Below are 22,697 nucleotides of genomic sequence, written 5' to 3'. Positions count from 1 at the left end.
TTTTTGTTCTCATTTTTGTGCACTGAGTTATAATCGTAGGACTTGAAATCACGAACTGTTTCCTTGATATACTCTCTATAGTGATCTTTCAGGAAGGAAATAATTTTTAAAGTTCCAGTAGACTTTTCATTTTTGGGCCATTGTTGGAAGTGGGGTTGACCTTAAAACTTTGTGGTCTCGAAGAACGCTTAATTAATCTGATGTGAAGAAAAAATAATAATCGCCTCATTTTCTTGCGGTCTCATCACAGACCACCCCCTTTTCCCCAGCCTTAGGGGAGGGAGCGTTTAATAATGGTCTGGTGTAAACTGATGCTCGGGCCGCGTGAGTTCCAAGGAGCGCTGCTGGTACAAGTTAAAACGGAGCAAGAGCCACGGCAAAGGGCAGCCCCCGAAACAAAAAAATTGCTCAAACAAACCAACCAACGCCAAGGACCGCCATGGCTCTGCTGGCGCGGATCCTGCAAGCCCGTCTGAGCCCCGCGCCCGAGCGGGGCGGGCTTCGGGGCGGCTGCACCCCGCTGCTGCCCCGGCGCGAGGGCGCCCGGCTCCCGGCGGGGGCGCGGGCCGAGGACAAAGGAGCGGGGCGGCCCGGGGCGCCGCGGGCCGGGGGCCGGGCGCAGGGACCCCGGAGCCTCGCCGCCATGCCCGGGCCCCGGACCCTCGCCAACCTGGTGGAGTTCTTCTGGAAGGACGGCTTCAGCCGCATCCACGAGATCCAGGTAGCCGCGCGCTGGGGCCGGGAGGGCTAGCGGGCTCGCTGTGGGGGCACGGCGCCGGCGAGGAGGCCCGGGGCGGGGGGCCGAGGAAAGGGTCCCCAGGAGGGAGCGCCGGGAAGGGGACCCGGGGAGCGGATCCCGGGAGGACGCTAGGGAAGGGACCTGGGGCGGGAGGACCAGGGAGGGGATCGGAGGAAGGGATTCTGGGCAGGGAGCGCCGGAGGGAACCCCGGGAGAGGGGCTCTGGGAGGGGGCGCCAGGGAGGGGACCGGAGGAGGAGACCCTAGGGAGGGGGGACAGGGGACTGAGGAGGGGATCCCGGGGGACGCCGAGGAGGAAGCGCCGGACCTGCCCAGGAAGGGCGAGCTGGGGAGATGGCTGCAGGGAGCGGCGCCCGGGAGGGACCCCAGGGCCGGGGCATCTTGCAGGGGTGCCCGAGGAAAGGACGCCGGGAAGTGTTTCCTGGACAGGGCGCGCGGGGGAGAGGGCTTTGAGGAGTGATCGGGAGGGACTCCGGGGAGGGGGTCTCGGGCAGGAGGGTCCCCGGGGGTGGGGGTCTCGGGCAGGGGGTGCCCCGGAGCCCCTGGGCCGCGCGCGCTGTGGGCTCGGGCGGGCGGACTCGAGGCAGTGGGAGCCTCCCTGCCTATCCACGAGGTGGGCCAAAAGGTCTGTGTCTTTACGCGGCGAGGACACGTTGTGTCTGTTTTTAGTCCTTTTTGTTGGTGTTTTATGATTGAAAAACAAAACACAAAGTAACAGCGGAGGTTTGGAGGCTCCAGGTTATGTAACCCCTAAGTGATGGGAAGACAGGCGAACATTCGGCGTGGAGCCAGGACTGGGCAGGGACTGAGAAGAACCCAACCGGTCCAACCACCCTGTCGGGGTGTTGGGACCCACTCATTCTAAGGTGTCTCATCTTCATCCTGCGTTTCCTCCTTTGCTCATCCCAGATTGACTCTGTCATTGCCAGGTGACCCTGCACCTTTCAGCGTCGTCAAATCTGGGCCTTCTCACTTACCTTCGTGGTTTTCTCAGGGGACCTACCCCAGCCCCATGCTCTTATTTCTGGGATCTGGGCCTTTTGACTTATTACAAGAACACCCTCCTCCCCTTTTGTTCAAAGCTTACCCTTTAACCTCCAGATCACAGAGGAACCCTTTGGTAACCACCTACCTGGGTTTTGGTCTGAATTTCATTCATTCCCTCCACTGTTAGCACACATGGTGGTGCTGAGGCCATGGCTGCGGTTGAAGCAGAAACTACATTCATAGAAAAAAAGTGGCTCAAGAGGAGCAATTTTCACTCTACTGAAATTCCAGCTGGCCCCTCCTCTCCAACCCCCAACATCATCCCCACCCAATTTTTGCCCAGATGCGTTTCTAGGGCTCAAAAGTTATTTTCTCTGTTTCATGTGGAATCTGAACCTGAGATATCAGGATGATAGTTTTCAAATATGGTAAAAAAATATTTTATCTATTTAATGACAAGTTCAGTACAGCCTGATTTTTTGTTTTTGTTTTTATCCGCCTCCGTGTCCATCTGCCTTTTTTTTTCCTTCCAGTTTTAACTTCTGTTTTAGTTAAGGAGCTGACTTTGCCTGAGAAGTGGCCCATCTCCCAGTAGTTCCTGTTAACAGCCATCTTATTTATTTTGGGGTCCCTGTTTGTTAGGCAGAGTGATCCCTTGACACAGGACACAAACCATTTGAATCTTAGTGTCTCCGTCTCCAGGCAGCAGGACTTAACTTGGACCATAAAGAAGCAAACAGCTTCTACCTGAAAGCAGAAGAGTAGAGAGACAGCCGACCCTGTGGCCTGCTGTTTCTGATGTTGAGAGTTGGGGTGGTAAGAAATGTTAGCAGATGCCAAAGAGAGACATGGTCGTTTTCCCCATGCTCTGCCCTGCCTGTGTCCTACTGAGCCCTGCTGGGGGATACTTTCTTCCTCCATTCCTTCCTCCCCTAATTATTAACTGGACAATTTAACCCATTTATATTTATTGTGATTTCTTTCCTTTTTTTTTGTTAACTTTATTGAGATATAATTCACATATCATACAATTCATCCACTTAGACTATACAGCCATCACCACAATCAGTTTTAGAACATTTTCATAACCTTAAAAAGAAACCCCATATTGTATCCTTTAGCTGTTACCCCCACCACTCTCCCATTCCCCCAGCCTTAAGTGACCACTAGTTGACTTTATGTCTTTGTAGATTGGCTTCCTCTGGACATTTCATATGAATGGAATCATATAATATGTGGTCTTTTGTGTCTGGCTTCTTTCACTGAGCACCACGTTTTTAGAGTTTGGCATGTGGTAACATGTATTAGTACCTCATTCCTGTTTATGGACAAATAATATTTCAGTGTATGAATAGGCCACATTTTGCTTACTCATTCTTCAGTTGACAGACATTTGGATAGTTCCCACCTTTTGCCTGTAATGAATAATGCTGCTATGAATATTCAGTGCAAGTTTTTATGTAGACATATGCTTTCATTTCTTTTTGATATATCTCTAGGAGGAGAATTGCTTGGTCAAATAGTAACTCTGTATTTAACTGTTTGATGAAGACTGTTTTAATGTGGCTGCGTTATTTTACGTTCCACCAGCAGTGCAAGAGGGTTTTGATGTCTCCACATCCTTGCCAATACTTGTTATTACCTGTCCTTTTGTTTTAAGCATCCTAGTGGATGTGAAGTGTTCTCTCATTGAGGTTTTGATTTGCATTTCCCTAATGACTAATGATCTTGAGCTTCTTTTCATGTGTTTATTACACATTTGTTTATCCTCCTTGGAGAAATGTCCATTCAGATAATTGCCCAGTTTAAAAGTTTTGTTTTGTTTTGTTTTGTTTTTTTACTGTTGCATTGTAATACTTTAAAAATATATTCTGGACATAAATGTGTGCTTTGCAAATATTTTCTCCATTCTAGAGATTGTTTTTCACTTCCCTGGTAGTGTCCTTTGAAGCACAAAATTTTTAAATTTTGAAGTCCAATCATCTGTTTTTTCTTTTGTTGCTTGTCCTTTTGATGTCATATCTTAAGACACCATTGCCAAATCCAAGATCATAAAGATTTGCCCCTATATTTTCTTCAAAGAGTTTTATGGTTTTAGCCCTTACATTTAGATCTTTGGTCCATTTGGAGGTAATTTTTGTATGTAGTGTGAGATAAGAGTATACATTTATTTTTTGTTTGTGGCTATCCAGTTTTCCCAGCACCATTTATTATACTGCTTTTTCCCATTTAATTGTCTTGGCACCTTTGTTGAAAATCAATTGACCATTGATGTATGAATTTCCTTCTGGACTTTCAGTTCTATTCCAATGATTTAGATGTTCATCCTTATGCCAGTACCACATTGTCTTCGTTACTTTTATAGAATCTTTGAAATAGGGAAATGTGTCCTTCAACTTTGTTCTTCTTTTTCAAGATTGTTTTTGCTATTCTGGGTCCTTTGCATTTGATTTTTAGGATAAGCTTGTCAATTTCTACAAAGCCAGCTGGAATTCTGATAGAGATTATGCTGAATCTGTGGATCAGTTTGGGGATTATTGCCATCTTAATAATACTGTCTTCCATTGCATGAACATGGGATGTCTTTCCATTTCTGTAGGTCTTTAATTTCTTTCAATGATCTCTTGTAGCTTTCAGAGCATAAGTTTTGTACTTCTTTTGTTAAATTTACTCCTAGGTATGTTATTCTTTTTACTATTGTAAATGGAATTGTTTTCTTAGTTTTATTTTTGGATTGTTCATTGCTAATGTATGGAAATGCAGTTGATTTTTGCATATTGCTCTTATATCCTGCAAGCTTGCTGAACTTGTTTATTAGTTCTGATAGTTTTTTAGTGGATTCCTTATAATTTTCTATACACAAGATCATGTCACCCATGAATAGAGATCGCTTTACCTCTCCCTTTCCAATCTGGGTGTCTTTTCTCTCAGTTTCTTGCCGGGCATATTTTATAGGTCCGTTACAGTTTGTCCACAGCAGCTCCCTTCGCGGGGCGGCCAGGGGGAGCTGTTGGGGACGCGTGGGAAGGGGTTTCAGAGCCTGTTTGGCTCAGGATGGTTAAGACCCTGCAGTTCGTCTAGGTCCACATTTCTCTCTTGTGACTTCACACATCTAAGGTATTTTTAAATGCATATCTTAAGAAATTCAGGAGACTTCTATAAATGTGAGTAATGATGTGAAAATATAGTTCTCAGGAGTACTTAAAGTTACCGCCCTGGTTCAGCTCTGTATAACGTAGTGCTTCCTCTGCCCCAGTTTTCTGCCCCCCCTTAACCCACAGGAATGTCTGTGTCAAAGGTATGTCATGTCTGTGTATTTTTCCCTTTTTCGGTCTCTCCATGGTATTGCAGCAGAAGCACACTCGGGAGTACGGAAGAATCTTCAAGTCTCACTTTGGTCCTCAGTTTGTAGTGTCTGTTGCAGACCGAGACTTGGTGGCTCAGGTGCTGCGGGCGGAGGGGGCTGCGCCCCAGAGAGCCAACATGGGGTCCTGGAAGGAGTACCGAGACTTACGAGGCAGATCTACTGGGCTCATCTCGGCGTGAGTATGTGGGGCCGGGCTGAACACGAGCAGGGAATGGGAGCCCAGGGAGGCCCCCTCCCTGAACACTGGGCTCCTAACTCCTGATGGAAAAGTGTCAGGAGAGCCTCTTGTGGGATCCCCTGAAGTCAGGCACCAGAGCCCAGCTGGGGGCTCTCTGCTTCCTCCTGTGGGAAGAGATGTGGTGGTGGGGACGAGGTGGGGGTCACACTAGCCCAGCGATGGGGAGGGACTGTTTCTCAAGCATTGCTTTGTGGCTTCTGGTGTCCGTTCAGTGACCACCAAGGGGGCTGAGCTCACAGTGCCTGTCTGTGGACATGGGATGAGGTTGGTTGAGTTGTCCTAGCAGACCCCCTGCAGGGGCTACGAACTTCCAGCGTCCATCGCCAAGTGATGGTTTTCCTGTCTCATAACAGACTACGATGATTATACATCTTTGTGCCTTCCAAGAGCTAATTGGCACTCTCGCAGACAGAGAGGAAAATATGGAGCATCTGTAGATCTCCTGGTCCAAATCACTTGCATTTAGAAATTCTATTTTTGACTCTTTTGATATATATGTCCTTACACATGAACTGGGGAGTAGCACAATTTCTCAAATAAAGTAAAAAGAATTTGTGGTTGGGTGTCACCACTGTCCCTCAGTTTCTGTCCTAAGAGTAGTAATCAAACAGCTTCTCTCCCTTTGTCCAGCCCTCGGAGGGCAGGGGACAGTACTCTGTGCCGTCACCAGGGCGTCTTGGCGCTGGCTGCAGGCTCAGGAGCGCAGGAGTTCAGATCAGTTCAGGACCCGGGAGTTTACTTGTGTAAAGTTTGTTGTCCTTCGGTCATCAGAGCAGTCTTGTGTCTCTTTACTATAATACTACTGCAAGAGTTTCAAAAGCAGTAATATTACTTTTGATAAAGATGCTTCCTGGTGGCAGTTTTTTCCCTTAAAGTTTGCTTCAAGGGCAACAGCTCAAGTGTTAATGAGACTGCAAGGCTGAGGTTACCCCTCCTCTTTGCAGTGTCGGCCCTGCCTTTATCCCACGTGGATGGGCAGGTGTGTTGCTTCTTTTCTGCTGGGGTCCTCTGAATTCCTTCCCAGATTACCAATGCAAGGAAAATGACTGGAAATTCACTTCATTCTAGGGAAGGTGACCAGTGGCTCAAGATGAGAAGTGTGTTGAGACAAAGAATTCTGAAACCAAAAGATGTGGCCCCCTTTTCGGGAGAAATCAACCAAGTTATTGCCGATTTAATTAAAAGAATCTACTTCCTCAAGAACCAGGCAGAAGATGGAGAGACTGTGACCAACATCAATGACCTGTTCTTCAAATATTCCATGGAAGGTGAGGTGAAGTCAGGAGGTGGGAACGATGGAAGAATGGACGTTTGCCAAACAATAGTCGTTGTCACTCGTTGGGGCTTTCCTGCGTCCCAGGCGGTGTGCTAAGCCCCAGACATACATCCATGTGATCCTTGCCATGCTGATGGAACCGGGGTTGTCTATAAATGGGGAAACCGAAAACTACCCCCATTTTTAGTGGCAGAAACTTAGTTTCAAATACAAGTCTTTTGAGGGGTGGGTATAGCTCAGAGGTAGAGTGCGTGCTTAGCATGCACAAGGTCCTGGGTTCAATTCCCAGTACCTCCTCTAAAAATAAATACACAAATAAACCTAATTACCTCCTCCTGCCCTGCCAAAAGAAAATTTAAAAAAATAAAATAAAATTCATGTTAGATGAGTAGTATTCTCGTGGCTCAAAAATTCAAAACCAAAATATTCATTGGAAAGTCTCCCTCTCTCCTGACCCAGCTAGGTCACCAGTGTCTTCAAGGGATGTTATACGCACATACAGAGAAATACATGCGAATATTTTTTGCAGGGGCAAGGGGAAGTCGTTAGGTTTATTTATTTATTATTATTATTTTGATGGAGGTACTGGGGATTGAACCCAGGACCTCATGCATGCTAAGCACACGCTCTACCCCTCAGCTGTACCTTCCCCTGTGAATATTCTTTTTACTTAAAAAATAAATGGTCGCATACCACACATTCTTTTCTGTATCTGGCTTTTTTTTTTTAATATATAGAGAATTCTATCAGCTTTCCTATTTTAAAAGATGAGTTTAACTTCAAATTCAGTTTTTTAAAGTTCAGATATGCACGCTCTTTGAAAATAGTAAGAAAATCAACAGAGAAGAGAGTTGTAAACCCACCGGAAAATCCCGCTCTTGGTGCTTGGAGGCCCTTTCCTCTGCCTTCTTAGCTCTTGGGCTGGGGGCTCCCCGATGTGTGGCCAGGAGGAGCCACCTTTCAACTCCCCAAAGTTGGGCAGAAAGGTTGGGGGGTCTCGCCTGGTAGGTCTTGGACAGACTGTTGAGCTGGGGGTGTGATGGGGCAGAGGGTCTGTCAGCGCTGTGTGCACGGCCCCCGGTGCATCAGGACCTGGCGGAGGAGACCTCCGGTGATGGAGCGGCAGGCCTCATGAAGGGCACCTGGACCACTTTAGAAAGTGATTTCTGTGGCCAGGTATCGTCTGCCGATGCTGTGACCAGTCTATGTGAAAAAGGGCTTTGAAATGACACCTCTCTCCCACGCAGGAGTGGCCACCATCCTCTACGAGAGCCGTCTGGGCTGTCTGGAGAGCAGCATCCCACAGCCCACGGAGGACTACATCCAGGCCCTGGGGCTCATGTTCAGCATGTTCAGGACCTCCATGTACGCGGGCGCCATCCCCCGGTGGCTGCGCCCGCTTGTCCCCAAGCCCTGGCGCGAGTTCTGCAGGTCCTGGGATGGACTCTTCAAATTCAGTAAGAGAAAGTGGGGGCCACTTCTGCACACCCAGGTGGACCTGACTTTCCAGCTAGTTGTGTGTCTAACGCTCATGCGGACAGTGGGTCTCCCTGCAGAGGATGACCCGATGTCCTTATGAGCCATTGGGGCTCCAGAGCTTTTAGATCTGTTTCTCCAGTGAGCAAAAAGCATGTGGGTTGTGACCACAAGCGATGGGACCGATTTCTCACTTTTAAACTCTTTATTTCAATACACATGCTTGCAGTGATATGTAAATGTCATCTGTGGGAGGTGACGCCTTTAGTCCAATAATTCTGTCATTGCTTAAAAGGCAGATAGAATTTCGGGCCTGTGCAAGTTCATTTGAACATTCTCAGTGGCAGCTTTGGGGACAGAGAAATTCATTTGTTTCTCACTTGGTGGAAAACAAGCTAGGAAAAACTGTTTTGTTCAAGCCCAAGGTGAGACTGCAAAGCAAGATTAGTTTTCTTATGTGGCTAAAAATTTTACTATAAAAGAATTTCCAAAACAAAAAAAAGAGATTTCCAAAATGTTTAGAACAATGTGAACAGTGAAAGACGCATCCCAGGGTGTCCTTTGAAGGTATATATATTCATTTGAACATATAAGTTTCATATAAGTTCTTGTATATTCATTGAATGTATAAGTTCTGATGTATATAATATCTTGGCTTCTTTTTATAGTAACACGGTCTTTTCCCTCAGTTCATTCTCCCTTCTCGAAGCACAGCAGGAGAAAAAAGAATCTGTATTCTTGTCACTCCAAAGCTTTTTTGGCTGTTTCATCAGTAAAGCAAACATTTACAAATATCTTATTTTTAAAAAGGAGGACATATTTAGCTTATCTTTAACTTTTTCTTTTTTTTTAATTTTGGAGTAAACTTAAGGATCTAATTGGCCTTCTTCAATGATTCATGAATTGGCAACACCCCGTCTAGCAGAGAGAAGGATGTGCCCAGCTTTCATTCATTTATACCAACAAGTGTATGAATGAAGTTCCAGAGTTGACAGGAAATCCACTGGGGCTTGTTTGGCCTCTGAACCTGCCACAGACTGAGTTAAGTTATTGAGAGGATGAAGAAGGAGTGCAGACTGGAGATTCTCCTTTTTTTTTTTTTAAACTGAAGTCTAGTTGACTTACAATGCTGTGTTAGTTTCTGGTGTACAGCGTAGTGACTCAGTCATACTCATACATGTATATATTCTTTTTCATTTGATTTTCATTATAGGTTATTACAGGCTGTTGAATATAGTTCTCTGTGCTGTACAGTAGGACCTTGTTTTTTATCTATTTTATATACAGTAGTGTGTATCTGCTAATCCCAAACTCCCAGTTTATCCCTCTCCCTACCTTTCCCCTTTGGTAACCACAAGTTTGTTTTCTATAAGTCTTTTTCTGTTTTGTGAATAAGTTCATTTGTGTCTTTTTTTTAGATTCCATATATAAGTGATATCGTGATATTTATCTTTGTCTGACTTACTTCACTTAGTATGATAATCTCCAGGTCCATCCATGTTGCTGCAAAGGGCATTCTTTCATTCTTTTTTATGGCTGAGTAGTATTCCATTCTCTAAATACAGCATGTCTTCTTTATCCAGTCATCTGCTGAATTAGGTTGCTTCCATGTCTTGGCTGTTGTAAATAGCACTGCTGTGAACATCTGAAGTGATTATTCTTAACCACAACTTTTTTCAAAAGAAACACTGTTTTCAAACAGGCCAAATTCATGTTGACAACAAGCTGAAGGCAATACAGTGCCAAATGGACCGAGGGGAGAGAGTGAGAGGGGGGCTGCTCACCTGCCTATTCCTCAGTCAGGAGCTGACGCTGGAGGAAATCTACGCAAACATGACGGAGATGCTCCTGGCTGGCGTTGACACGGTGAGTCGTCGGTTGTCCTCTTCTCTCAATAGACAGAGCACATGGTGGCCTTTCTGGGTAATCTGATGGGTGGCAGAGATGTAGAGCCCCCATACATGTTTGTATGGCTGAACGTCTGCGTTGCTGCTGCAGGTCCCCAGGAGAAGACTATTTTCTTTGTTTTTAATATCTGTAACATATAAAATAAAGGTATGTGGTGGATTCTATAAAGAACATGACCACAATCTCTTATCATGCACACAAAGTAAGAGTTCACTGTAAAGTTTAAGAATCATTCCTTCTTTGCAGCCGTTTGTCCATTGTTTCGTAATATCAGAAATGAAGAGGGCACAGACATAAAAACCCTTTTATTCAGGGGAGAGGATTGAACTCAGTGGTAAAGCACATGCTTAGCATGCACGAGGTCCTGGGTTCAGTCCCTAGTGCCTCCATTCAAATAAAAACAAACAAACAAAACCTAATCTCCCTCCACCCCCAAAAACATATCTGAAACTAGAGATGAATTGAAGCTAAAAAATAAACAAAACAAAACCCTATTACTTGTCTTTTAAAATATTCCAGGCCACGGAGAACTCCCCATTTCATTTTATAAAGGCAGCCTAACTTTAAAACCAAAGCCTGCTAAGAAGCATAAAGAAAGAAGTGTTTACTAAGCAGTTTGACTGATGAATACGTGTGCATATCAACTCTAAATAAAATCCTAGCGAGGAGATTCAATTAGTGTAGCCGATGAATAATATATTATGATCAAGAGGCCTCAAGAGTAGAATGAAACAATTATACTGTACAGCACAGGGAAATATATACCAGATCTTGTGGGAGCTCACAGTGAAAAAAAAGTGACAATGAATATATGTATGTTCATGTATAACTGAAAAATCGTGCTCTACACTGGAATTTGACACATTGTAAAATGACTGTAACTCAATTAAAAAAAGGTTAAAAAAACAAACAAACAAAAAAAGCCTCATGCAATTACAGACAATCAATTATTGGTGATTTATGTAAGAAAGAGAACATGCATTCTAATGAACAGATTTACATTTAAAGAAAAGATTTAAGCTTTAAATAAAAATATTGGTGAACAACAACAACAAAAAGAATGAAACAAATCACTGCCAACTGATTTGGAGGGAATTCCGTATCCTATTGTGAAGTTGGCATAAAAGTCAAGTCAACTCATGTATAAGCCAGAGTGACTTCCAGACCTCACTATCATGCAAACTCATAGATGCGATCAGTGAAAATTCTGCGTGAATGTTTCTTGTAGTTTTGTTGGTGGTGAATGAACGGAATGACTCAGACGCACGGTGCTCTCGCCCCCTGGTGGTGACCAAGAGCATCACCACGCGAACAGTTCCTCGGTGGGGGGAACATCCCTCAGGTGATAAAACACTTACAACTTCATACTAATTTTTTAAAAATGTTATTTTAAAAAAATCAGCTTGATTGCAGTATAATTTATGTGCAATAAGCAGCATCCATTGAAACCGTATAATTCGACACAGGTTGTTGGCAGATAACAGTATAAGCACAGATGGAATCGTTTTTGAAGCCAGCACCACAATCGCGATCCTGGATTTACTATAACTGCAAGTTCCTTCCCTCATGTCAGTCCATTCCTCCCCAGACCCCCGCCCCCGACCCCGGCAACCACCGATCTGCTTTCTGACACTGTATGTCCGTTTGCATTTTTCTAGAAATATGTATAAATGGAATCATACAGCATGTATTCTGTGTCTGGCTTCCTTCACTCAGCAAAATGATTTTGAGATTCCTGGATATTACTGCACATAAGAGTAGTTTCTTCTTTTTTTTTTTTTTTTTTTTTAATTCCTGAGTAGTATTTCATTACATGGATAGACCACCTTTGGGTTTTACGCGGAAATGTGATTTTAATAGAAAGTTTTTGTTCTCATAATAGACAGCATCTAAATTATTTCCTTATCATTTATAAAAAAAGAATTTGCACATTAAATTATGCATTACAGGAGAGCTTGCTCTCCAAAAACATATGGTATCTATTACAGAGAAATAATATCAATATGGCCTACTTAAGTTAGATTAAAAAAAATTTTTTTTAGGGGGGAAGTAATTAGGTTATTTATTTATTTATTTATTTATTTATTTATTTATTTATTTATTTATTTATAGAGGAGGTACTGGGGATTGAACTCAGGACCTTGTGCATTCTAATCTTGTGCTCTACCACTGAGCATACCCTCCCGCAGGTTTTTGTTTTCTTTTTTTTTCAGATGAAAGAAAGGGCATCTATATACTATGGAATTTCTTGGTTTACAAGACAATGAAATACAGTCACATAGATAACAGTGTTGACTTTAGTGAAAATCTTGGAACCTAGGATATGAAGGTCACAGAAAGTTCCAGGCACCACCTCCAGGCATGACCAGCATCCCTGTGCCCTGTCAGGCTCCGCTGATGAGGCAGATGGCTCTTAAGTGATTTCTAAGAGTTCCAAAATAACTTTTCCTGTAACTCTTCACTGAAAGAGGCCGTGACTCACACAGGTGATGCTACTTCCCAAAAACATTTGGTAGTTTTTTTCTAGGAGGAGGTAAGGAAAGTCATCTTTAGTTTGGGGATGACCAAGATGCTCTGGTAGCGTTGTCTGAGTGTGACTTTGCTCCTACGCTTTTTGCCATGTGACTCCTCGTCTGCTGTTTCCAGCTGCTGGAGTCCTTGGTTTTCCTCACCGACGTGTCTGTGTTTCTTTCTCAGACGTCCTTCACCTTGTCCTGGGCTGTGTACCTCCTCGCGAGGCACCCAGAGGTGCAGCAGGCTGTGTACCGGCAGATAGTGAAGAATCTGGGGGAGAGGCATGTTCCCACGGGGGCCGATGTCTCCAAAGTCCCGCTGGTCCGAGCGCTGCTTAAGGAAACCTTGAGGTAAAAGGTTCACCCGAATTCAGCTGGAAAACCATGTCCCTTAAGTCTCTGATTCTGTATCATAATGATTGTGCTTTTGACTTAAAAACTGGCTCCTAAACAGGCACTCCATCTCCCCTCAGTGGCTGGAAAGTTTAGGAAGGAGGTCCTCTTGGCCATCGCTGTTTCCTCTCTGCCCTGGTCAGGGCACAGAAACGTGAATTTCTTCATAAACATCTTTAGCAACATCATCAAACTTTGCATCCACGCTAGTCCTTTGGCTTCCCTGGTGCTTTCCAGGGGGCTCCTCTGAAGCTAAAGCAGAATAAAAACTGATCGTCAGGAAATGTTTGGGGCTGTTTGGCTGGTTACCAGACTTGCTTACAAAGTCTTGTGGTCCCCGTGTGAATCCGTAGTTGGATTGGAGAAACCCAGTAGTGAGGCTTCTTTACTCCTGGACGGGGCTTTACTGACCCTGGGAAAAGCCGGCACGTGAGGGATACACCTAGTCTTGGGTGTGTTTGGGTGGGAGGTGGGATCAGGTGAGGGGTGAAGTGTCCTCCTCCTCTGAGGGTCAGGATCCTGTACACAGCATCCCTCTGCGGAGGACATGCCACGACAAGGAGCAAAGATTCTTCACAGAGGACACAATGAAATCATTCTTAGAAACCTGACTTAATGATATTTCAAATTGTGTGGCATCCTCAATCACAGCACGCTGTTTAATCTCAAAAAAACAAAAAACAAAAACAAAAAACCCATAACGTTGTAAAACAACTATTCTTCAATAAAAAATAAAATAAAATAAAACAGAACAATGATACTCTTTAAAAAGAAAAAAGAAAAAAGCCAGTTGTGTTAAGTGGTATTTGTCAATTCAAGTTCTGTTCAGAGTGTTGGCAGGCTTGCCTCCCAGAGGTGATCTGAAAACTGAAGTAGCATTTCTCAGAATGTATCTCCTGGAGCCCTGAGTCCTGTCAGCTGTTCCCTGATAAAGGGGGTCTCATGCGCATGTAAATTTCACAAACTCGGAATTTTTCCTCTTGGATGCACAGTGGCACATTAAAGCCTTTGCCTTGTGTTTTGAAAACTTTTTTTTGACCTTTTCCACATTCCCCAGGATACTTCCCAGGCAAAGCTAAGGAGCTGTGAAGGTCTTTGCAAGAATTCCTGATTGAAACCGTACCCTGTGTGACTTTTTAGAAAATGAAATGGCAATATGGCCAGACTTTGAAATGTTTATAAAGTATTTCGAAAGTCACCCCTCCCTTCCCTTCCCCGCTGGCTTTTTTCCAGGCTGTTTCCAGTGCTGCCGGGGAATGGCCGGGTCACCCAGGAGGACCTGGTTGTCGGCGGGTACCTGATTCCCAGAGGCGTGAGTTGGGCTGACTTGGCGGGGCGGGGCTGTGCAGGGGTGGTCGGGTTGGAAATTTGCTTCCATGTTGAGGAGTCCTAGTACTGAAGCAAATACCTCTAGGGTACCTTCTCTTCTGCATATATTTTTATGATGAAGGTCAGGCTTTGGGAGCCTGGAGAGGTGCATGGTGCTGTTGCTCTGGCAAAAACAAAGCCAGGTATTTCTGTCCTCCCAGACCTGTTTCAGCCCCGTCCCCGGAGGCCTGAGTCCCAGAAGCAGCAGGTCTCCCCAGGGAGGGTTTCTGAAGGGCTTGACTGCCTCCTGCGTGGCTGCACTGATGCTCATTCAGGGTGGGGTGTGAACTGATGGAGCTGGCATCCTGGGTCTGCGTCTTTGTGGCTCCTTCCGGCCAGAAGCATCTCGGGAGGGACCGTCCAGCTGGGGCTCCGGCCTCTGCCCCGCTTGCCCTTGACTCTGGTCCTTCTTCCTTTTCTGATGAACATCGTTTCTGCAGACCCAGCTGGCCCTCTGCCACTACGCCACGTCCTACGAGGATGAGAACTTCCCTCGGGCCAAGGAGTTCCGCCCGGAGCGCTGGCTGCGGGAGGGGCACCTGCACAGGGTTGACAATTTTGGATCCATCCCCTTCGGCTATGGGGTTCGCAGCTGCATCGGGCGGAGGATTGCAGAACTGGAGATCCACCTCGCCGTGATCCAGGTAGGGCTGGGAGCTGGCCTGTGGGCTTGGCCTCGTGTACTGGGCTCCCATGAATCAGGGTTTGGGGGAGAAAGGAAACAAAACTTTGAAACCTTTAAGCTTCAAATTAAATCCCTTTTATAGGTTAACCCCCACCACCCACCCAGGAGCCACCGTTAGCCCCCAGGGCCACCTGCCCTGTTTCTTTCCTCCTTGGACATGTGTGTGGCTGTGGGGGGGGGGCCCATGTGCTCACGTGGGGGCCCTGCAGAGAGGTGAGTGGGAGGTGTCCTGTGAGCGGCCTTCAAACCATACGAGCATCCTGTCTCCAAGGAACCCCTCAAAATGCAGGTTCCTGGGTTCTGGCCACAGAGAGAGTAACCTATTTGTGGGTCCGGGGTGGGGCTCTGGGCAATTCTGGTTCGTGGGCTGCGTTGGGTCTAAGACACTGCACCTGGTGGGGCACTGGGGCACCTCCACCCGCTGTGGTGTCTGCGTCTGTGGTTCAGGCCCCCGCCTCCCGGATGTCACCATGGAGGAAGTCCCACTTGTTCTCTTACTGGGCCCCCAGCCCCTCACATCACCCAAATGAGCCATTCACACGGGGAGGTGGTCCTCAGCCTGTTGGGTTTTGAAGCATCAGGAAGGCTTAGTATTTTATTAGAGAATACCTTGCACGCTAACCTCTATATAGCAAAGTGTACACTTGTGTGCACATACAGTGTCTGAGTTCTGGCTGCAGCAGGAACTCAGTCCTGTCCGAAGGAAAGTTTATAAAAGAGACGTCTGTGGCAGCGACAGATCTGCCTGTGTGAACCTCTGTTTGCTGCAGGAAACCTTGGCCCAAGATTCGGGAGTTGACATCCTTGACTCCAAGTGATAGAGGCATGAGGGGGTCACCTGGTAACTTTGTCTCCCCATTTTGCTGGTGGGGAAGCTGAGGCTGAGGGAGTTGGAGCCACTGGCTGCAGTTCCAGTGGGGCAGGCGCAGGGCCCCTTGTGGGTGTGGTGACTCAGTCTTGCCTTCTCCCCACATGTCACGAGGTGCTTCCTGTGGCCTCACCTGGCCCAGGGCAGAGCACCTGGGGGCTGGGACCTTTATGGATGTCGGCATCAGAGAGCATACAAGATGGGGAGGCCTGGCCGGCCTGGGAGGGATTCTGGATGGTCAGCGTGGGAAACGGATAGGAGGGGGTAGGAAGAAGGCCAGAAACGTGTTTGGTGGTGGCGATGGGGGTTTTATTTGTTTGCTTCTGTTCACAAATGCACCAGCTGAAGTTTTTGCTTCGAGTCCTCATTTCTACTTGTGCAAATGTAGAAGGGGAACACTATTATTTGTAATTGCCAAGAGAAGGAAAAAAAAGAGAAGACACAAATAAACAGTTCAGGAAAGAGATAGGAGACATACCAACTAATGCAGTAGATGATGTTGTTTTAATCAAGAAGATACTGCAAATGGGCTTTTTTAACCAATAAACTTGAAGACATAGATCAAATGTACAGTGTACTAGAAAAAAATGTAAATTACCCAAACTGACTCCAAAGAAAGAGAATAGACCTCAGATATTGAGTACATTGACTCGGTGGTGAAAAGATCTACCCCTGAAATGTCCGAGGCCTGGAGTTTTATTGCGAGTTGTATCAAACCTCCACTGAATGGGGGATAATCATCATCTTGTGCAAAAAGACTAGAAAAAGGAAGTTATATTTTTATGAGACTTGCATACTCTTGATAGCCATAACCTGGGAAGGATAGCATAAGAAAGGAAAACTACAGGCCAATCCGATTTATTAACAAAGATGAAAGCCATTTTAAATGAAAAATTGGGCAAATCAAATCCAGCAATGGAGGAAACAAATGCACCATCACCAGATCAGGTGCATTCAGGAATGCAAGGATGGCTCACCTCAAGAAAATGTGTCAGTAGAATTCACCACAATGACAGATTAAAGGAGAAATGTTATATGACCGTCTCTTGAAATAATTGATGAAAGTTAACCCTCATTCATGAAGAAAATCTCTTAGCTCTCCAGTAATGGGAGGGCTTTCCTTAACCAAATAAATGGGGTCTAGAACAGCAAGCTCGCCTGTGGCCCCCCTGGGAAGGGAAGGGACAGCTTTAATGGTGCAATATTCATGTGTTTCTTTAAGGTTGGGAACAAGATGTTCCTATTGCACAGAGAGTGTCTAGAAGACACACCCCTGCCCCTTGGGAGCTGGAGACTTGAGGTGGAAGGTTGAGGGGGGGAGCTTTGTTTTTTGCTTTTATGTCTCATGTAGGTTTCACTTTTCAGTGAGCACGTATGGCCACTTAGAAAGGAAAAAAGGCCGTGTGGTATGTTGGCCTCATAGTGAGGGGACCGATGTGTGGGTTCTCCCTCTGCCACGTGGGAGTGTGCAGGCAGTGCTGGGAGGCTGGGACAAAGGGTCAGGGGTTGGGTGTGGAGGGGAGGTCATCTTGATATCAGAACGTTCTCGAACTACCTAAGTACGGGTCATTCAGCTCAGCTCTCTAACAATGACAAAGTAGTGAGCTAAGCCTGTGTCCTTATTGCAGCCCTCTCCCCTGCCTGACCCCCACCCCCACCTCCAGACCTCAGCTCCCCTGAGGACCCATCAGTGGGTCCTGCTGCGTTGCCTGGGAGATGAGGCTGGAGAGTCGGAGTTGGGTGGGGGGGGGGGCCTGCATCACAGGTGACAATGTCTGGTCTCCATCACCAACACCCTGTTGGGTGGTTGGAGCAGGGGAGGGGTCAGGGCTAGTCAGCCACCCTGCACTGGCCTCACAGGCTCGTGAGCAATGCCTTGCCTCCCTTTCAGGAACCAACCTGGTTTTGACATGGGTCTTTAGAGCAGGTTGCCTTTTATTCCCTAAGCCTGGAGGTGACCTTGAGTATCAGCCCAGGGCCAGTTGGTGAGGAGATTGGTGCTTTAGGCTGATGGATACTTAGTGGTTCTTTAAAACTGGTCCTGTAGATAATTTCTGGTTTCCCTTGAGAGATCAGGGTGGTTCTTTTCAACTGTAGAAATGAGAAATGTGATCATGTTGCAGAAAAATATGTTACACCTCAGTTGTGACAGCAACCTGGATCCCAGCAAGAGACCAAGCAGCACTCAGAGAGTTGGAGAACTCAGGTTTATTACGCCAGCAGGCCCACAGGAATTAACACTTCAAACTCTGGACCCCGTCTGTGGGTTTACACAGGCCTTTTATAGGCTGCCGGTTTTACACTTTGCAACATCATATGCAAATAAAGTACAACAGAAGTTGACCAACCAGGAACAAGCTTTGTAGAAGTAGACCAATCAGGAGTGAGCTCCATGCAAATGAAGTACTACAAATGGACCTATCAGAAGTTAGGGAAGTGGACCAATCAGAAGTGAGAGTAATAACCAATCAGAAGTGAGCTCAGGGGACCAACAGAATTCTAGGTGTAAGTTAGCCACTTTAGAGGCAAAAAGTGAGATAGAGCCTCTGGGCCAGGGAACCGGATGGTGCTGGGAGGAGAGCAGCGGCCCTGCCTAGGGGTCCTGCGGGTCTTTTTATGAGGCTTCCCGCCTCAATCAAAGGTGCAAAGTAGGAATATTTAGATTAGGGACCGTGACAGCTGAAGCCTGTTTGGATGGTCTGCCTCTGTCTGACAGCTATGTCCCCCCACTGTGTCTGTACCACATTTGAAGTGGCCACAGGTTCACTTTGTTTCTCTTTCCTCCTTGCTGTTTGGATTCTTTCTTTCTCTCGACCGACAGTAGGAGCAGCAGAGTTAGAATTAGGCCTTTGAATATTCTGCCTGCATTTCTTTGTCACACTGGCCTCAGAGTTGCTCAGGGGACCTGCAGGCTCTCGGGGACGACCCAATGCTTTGTTTCCCAGTGACCGAGTGACTCGGTGCGGTGTCCAGCACGACACCCACATCTCTCTCCCTCGGCTCCCCGGAGCCCTGGCTGGACAGGGGAGCAGGCACTCAAGCAGGACTGCAGATTTTCTGCTGTCCCAGTGGTGAATCTCTTCTCTCTGTTTCTCTTCTCAGTTGCTGCAACATTTTGAGATCAGAACATCTCCTTGGACTAAAACTGTTCATGCAAAAACCCACGGGCTTCTGATGCCCGGGGAGCCCATCCACGTGCGTTTTGTTAACAGAAAGTGAGCCTGGAGTGTTAACCCAGCCAGTGGACCGACAGACTGGGCGTTCCTGTGCCCCCGATGACCGCGGCGGAGGAGGTGGACCACTTTTAGGGGCTGTCTTGGGTATAGACTGGCCTCCTGAGTTCCGGGAGACTTTTGAATCTTTACCCAAATAGTGTGTGAAAATTGTTTTACTTTTGCCTACCAGAGTTGCCTTTTCTTTGGAGAAACAGTTGTTTAAAAGCCAGGGGCACTGAGTTCTCCTGCCTCATACAGTGTCTTACCCTTGGGCTCAATGTTTGGTCTCCTATGTGTTTGTGCCAAGAAACGGCATGCTTACAAATTCAGTGCTCGAATGTACATCCTCTGATCCTGCTTCAGGACTCCGTTTGGACGCAGTTATCAACTTCTCATTTTTTAATTTGAAGGGAGACCATTAAGAATGCCTCTGTAATACCGTAATTATGGGAAGAAAGCACCACAGGCGACACAAAGCACCAGATTTAGCTCCTGTGAATGAAAAGGACCATGCTCTTATTTTCCTCTCCAAACCAGTGCTTCTTATTCTAATCTTAGCTGCTGAAGAAGGCGAATCTTACGTTTTTTTGTTTGAAGAAAATAATCATGGAGAAATAAAATTCCTGGCTGAGTCAAGAATCATCACATTTTCTAAGCAAATCGAAATCCGAAGCACATGTGTAAGAATGGAGAAGCTGAGCATGTGAAATTTCATTGCCTACGGTGAGAAAACGGAATTAAACGAGGCTGGTGGAAAACAGTGTAACTTTAGAACATTTTTATTTCAAGGAAAAATAAATACCTAAAAGGACATGCTAATAGAGAAAATAATATTTTTCTTCTTCGTAGTCTTATTTTAAATGTCCAAACTGGAAATGTGATCCAGCTGTTGGTGCTGACATCAGGCTTGACTCTAAGGAGTCTTTGAGCGTCTGTTCCCGTTCATGCAACTTGCTGGTCACCAATAAAAAACCCAATTTCATAATATTCTCTCTGCACCATCGTGCTTGAAACTGCCTATCCTCAATCCCATAATTCTCTTTACATAATCCTTATCCCCAAATCACTTTCCTACTAATATATACCATAAATCTTTCTTCCCCTTTTTAGTCATTCTGCAAGATAATCCTTAAATAAAATAGAAATGGGGGTGGGGGTACAGCTCAGTGGTAGAGCACACACGTGCTTGGTGTGCATGAGGTTCTGGGTTCAACCCCCAGTACCTCTTAAGGGGGAAAAAAGGTAATAGAATAAAATAGAAGTAATATCCACTTCACATGCCATGTTTGTTCAAGTATGTAATCATGTTGAAATCTATGTGATGATGGAATAACTGTAATAGGAGAGCTGTAAAAACGTGTACAGTTACATGTGAAATTATGTCATAGTAATTGACAAGATGTTGGATTACAGGGGTATATATTAACTTTTATAACTAGATGCAATTTTATTCTGTTCCAGACTGACATTTAAAAATCTGGAGACTCAGTAACTTGAGGTGACCCCTTATTCTCCAAGGCAACCTCTAGGGGAGTATAGCTCTACCTGGGGTTAGGGTTAGGTCACACCTGAGCCCACTGCTTAGTCTCCAAGGACAGAAAGAGAGGTGGCCGGGCCTTGGGAGCCTCCTGGTGTGACCAGCGGGACGTGCACAACCCCACCTGTGACACATTCTTGCCAAAGAAAGTGAAAGCAAATTACTTAATTCTCTAGGTCCACGACCAGTGTATAGGGAGGGAATACAGGGTATAGAGGGACATGTGAAAACTCCACGCGGACACAACAAGCAAAATCCAGAGTGCAAAGTCTACAGGACAAATAACTTGTTTTATTCCTTCAACAAATCAGTGACAAGAAAGAAGAAAAAAAGGAAAGGGGAACTGTTTTAGACGAGATTTAAAAAAAAAATTTATTTTTAGTTTTTTTTTTCTGGGAGCATACCCTTTTTTTATTTTTTGCCTTTTTTTTTTTTTTAATAGAGGTACTGGGGATTGAACCCAGGACCCTGTGCATGCTAAGCACGTGCTCTACCCCTGAGCTATACCCTCCCCCCAGATGAAGAGATTTAAGAGCTAAGTAAGGAAATTTGAACACTGTGTATTTGATGATATTAAGAATTATTGTTACATTAGTAGGAAAGCGCTCTTATCTCTTGGAGATGTTTCTTTATTTTTTTAATCTTTTTTTTATTGAGTTATAGTCATTTTACAATGTTGTGTCAAAGAGATGTTTCTTAAAGATATAAATATGTAATGTTTATGGACGAAATGTTATGACATCTTGGATTTGCTTTAAGATAGCCCAGCTTGCTGGGGAGGGAGGCTGGCTTGTGTGTGTGAGTTGGGGGTGGAGATTGTGGGGGAAGAAGAGAGACTGGCTTGATGCTGACAGCTGGTGATGCTGGGGGAGTGGGTACGTGGAGGATTCGTGTCTCCATTCTGTCTCCTTTGTGTACACGTGAACATTTCTATAATAAAAAGTGTCTTTAAAAACCAAAGACTGGGTTGGTTCATAATCTCATATTTCGTTTCTCTTTTATTACTGTTCACAAACCAGCAAAATGGATATAAATTAGGTTCTTCAGGGAGCTCTGCCTTCTATTTCAATAATTGTTGGAAGTGATCAATTTAACTAACTAAAGTACAATTGTTGTGATAGGATTCGGGTGACCTGCCGGACAGGGGTCAGCTAGCCTTCGTGGCTGAGACGCCAAGGCAGAGAACAAATCCAGAGGCATCCATAAGGGAAGGAGGAGAGGGCTGGGCACCGCCACTCAGGGCGGGATCCAAGAGGGTAAAAACACTGGGTGTGAGACAGTAGGGAGTGGTGGGGTCTCTGGAGTCTGCACCCTGACTGAAGGTTTTCAGAATTCATTTCTGCAATGTGCTGGCCAAACAGAAGGGTTCAGCAGCTGGCCAGGGCTGAGAGATGGCCAAGGGCAGGGAATCAGGTGAGAATCTGGAAAGGCGCCCAGTGGGAGGTTGCTCCAATTCCCCCTTGAGGCCAAGGAGCCATGTCCACGGGGACTGTGGCTCACAGGCAACAGGCTGACTAGGGGGTAGCGGGGCCAGTCACCAAACTGAAGGGAGAACTGAGCAGCCAGAAACCCGGAGGGACTGAGCAAGGACCATCATTGCTGGATCTCTGAGTACTGGATCCCCAGCTCCAGGTTCAAGGTTTACCTTCGCCAAGGCATTAGCCCGGCTCAGCTGGGATTGACAGGCGCCCTGACCAAAGGAGGAAGGAGGGGGAAGGATGCTGGGCTGGCAGAACGAGAGCGGCCAGCAGACTAGTATCTCCAACTCCTGGCCGCGCTGGGTTCTTAGGGTGAGACTGAAAATGGCCTTTCCTCTCTCACTGCTGTCCCTTCCAGCCTGTGCTGTGGTCACTTCCAGCCTCACATGAAGCCTTGGGCAGTTTCCAGTACATTTTAGATCACTCCTAGAAAAGGAAAAAAGCTCGAGTTACTTTCAGCCTCTGTAACACTCTCAGTGAATAATGAAAATATCCAGTCCCGTGTAATAAACATCTCAGAACATCACGTGAAGGCCGGCACTTCTGCTTCCCCGGTTCTGGACGGCTCTGGCTGGGAGCCTGTGGAGGGGACCGGGCTGGGGGTTGGCTCCCCTCCCTTCTGCCTTGTC

At 46.0% G+C, this 22,697-nt stretch overlaps 1 protein-coding gene across 1 annotated transcript; it reads left to right on the top strand.

Moving 5' to 3' along the window:
• The first annotated feature begins 193 nt into the window (after positions 1–193).
• On the top strand, positions 194–21,550 carry LOC102504552 (cytochrome P450 27C1). The gene is made up of 9 exons (XM_032479210.1): positions 194–721; positions 5,098–5,288; positions 6,420–6,619; positions 7,875–8,084; positions 9,806–9,969; positions 12,709–12,875; positions 14,151–14,229; positions 14,726–14,929; positions 18,941–21,550. Exons 1-9 carry the CDS (start codon positions 440–442, stop codon positions 19,055–19,057), a joined length of 1,614 nt encoding a protein of 537 aa, XP_032335101.1. The 5' UTR covers positions 194–439; the 3' UTR covers positions 19,058–21,550.
• Positions 21,551–22,697: the final 1,147 nt, after the last annotated feature.

This window comes from Camelus ferus, chromosome 5 (assembly GCF_009834535.1).
Source record: "Camelus ferus isolate YT-003-E chromosome 5, BCGSAC_Cfer_1.0, whole genome shotgun sequence".
NCBI classification, from domain to species: domain Eukaryota; kingdom Metazoa; phylum Chordata; class Mammalia; order Artiodactyla; family Camelidae; genus Camelus; species Camelus ferus.
This window is presented reverse-complemented; position numbering and strand designations above follow the sequence as displayed.

Coding starts and splice junctions, on each gene's coding strand:
- LOC102504552 (XM_032479210.1), top strand. CDS start 440: ATGGCTCTGCTGGCGCGGATCCTGCAAGCCCGTCTGAGCCCCGCGCCC. Junction 722..5,097: donor GCCGCATCCACGAGATCCAG/GTAGCCGCGCGC, acceptor ATGGTATTGCAG/CAGAAGCACACTCGGGAGTA. Junction 8,085..9,805: donor GGATGGACTCTTCAAATTCA/GTAAGAGAAAGT, acceptor GTTTTCAAACAG/GCCAAATTCATGTTGACAAC.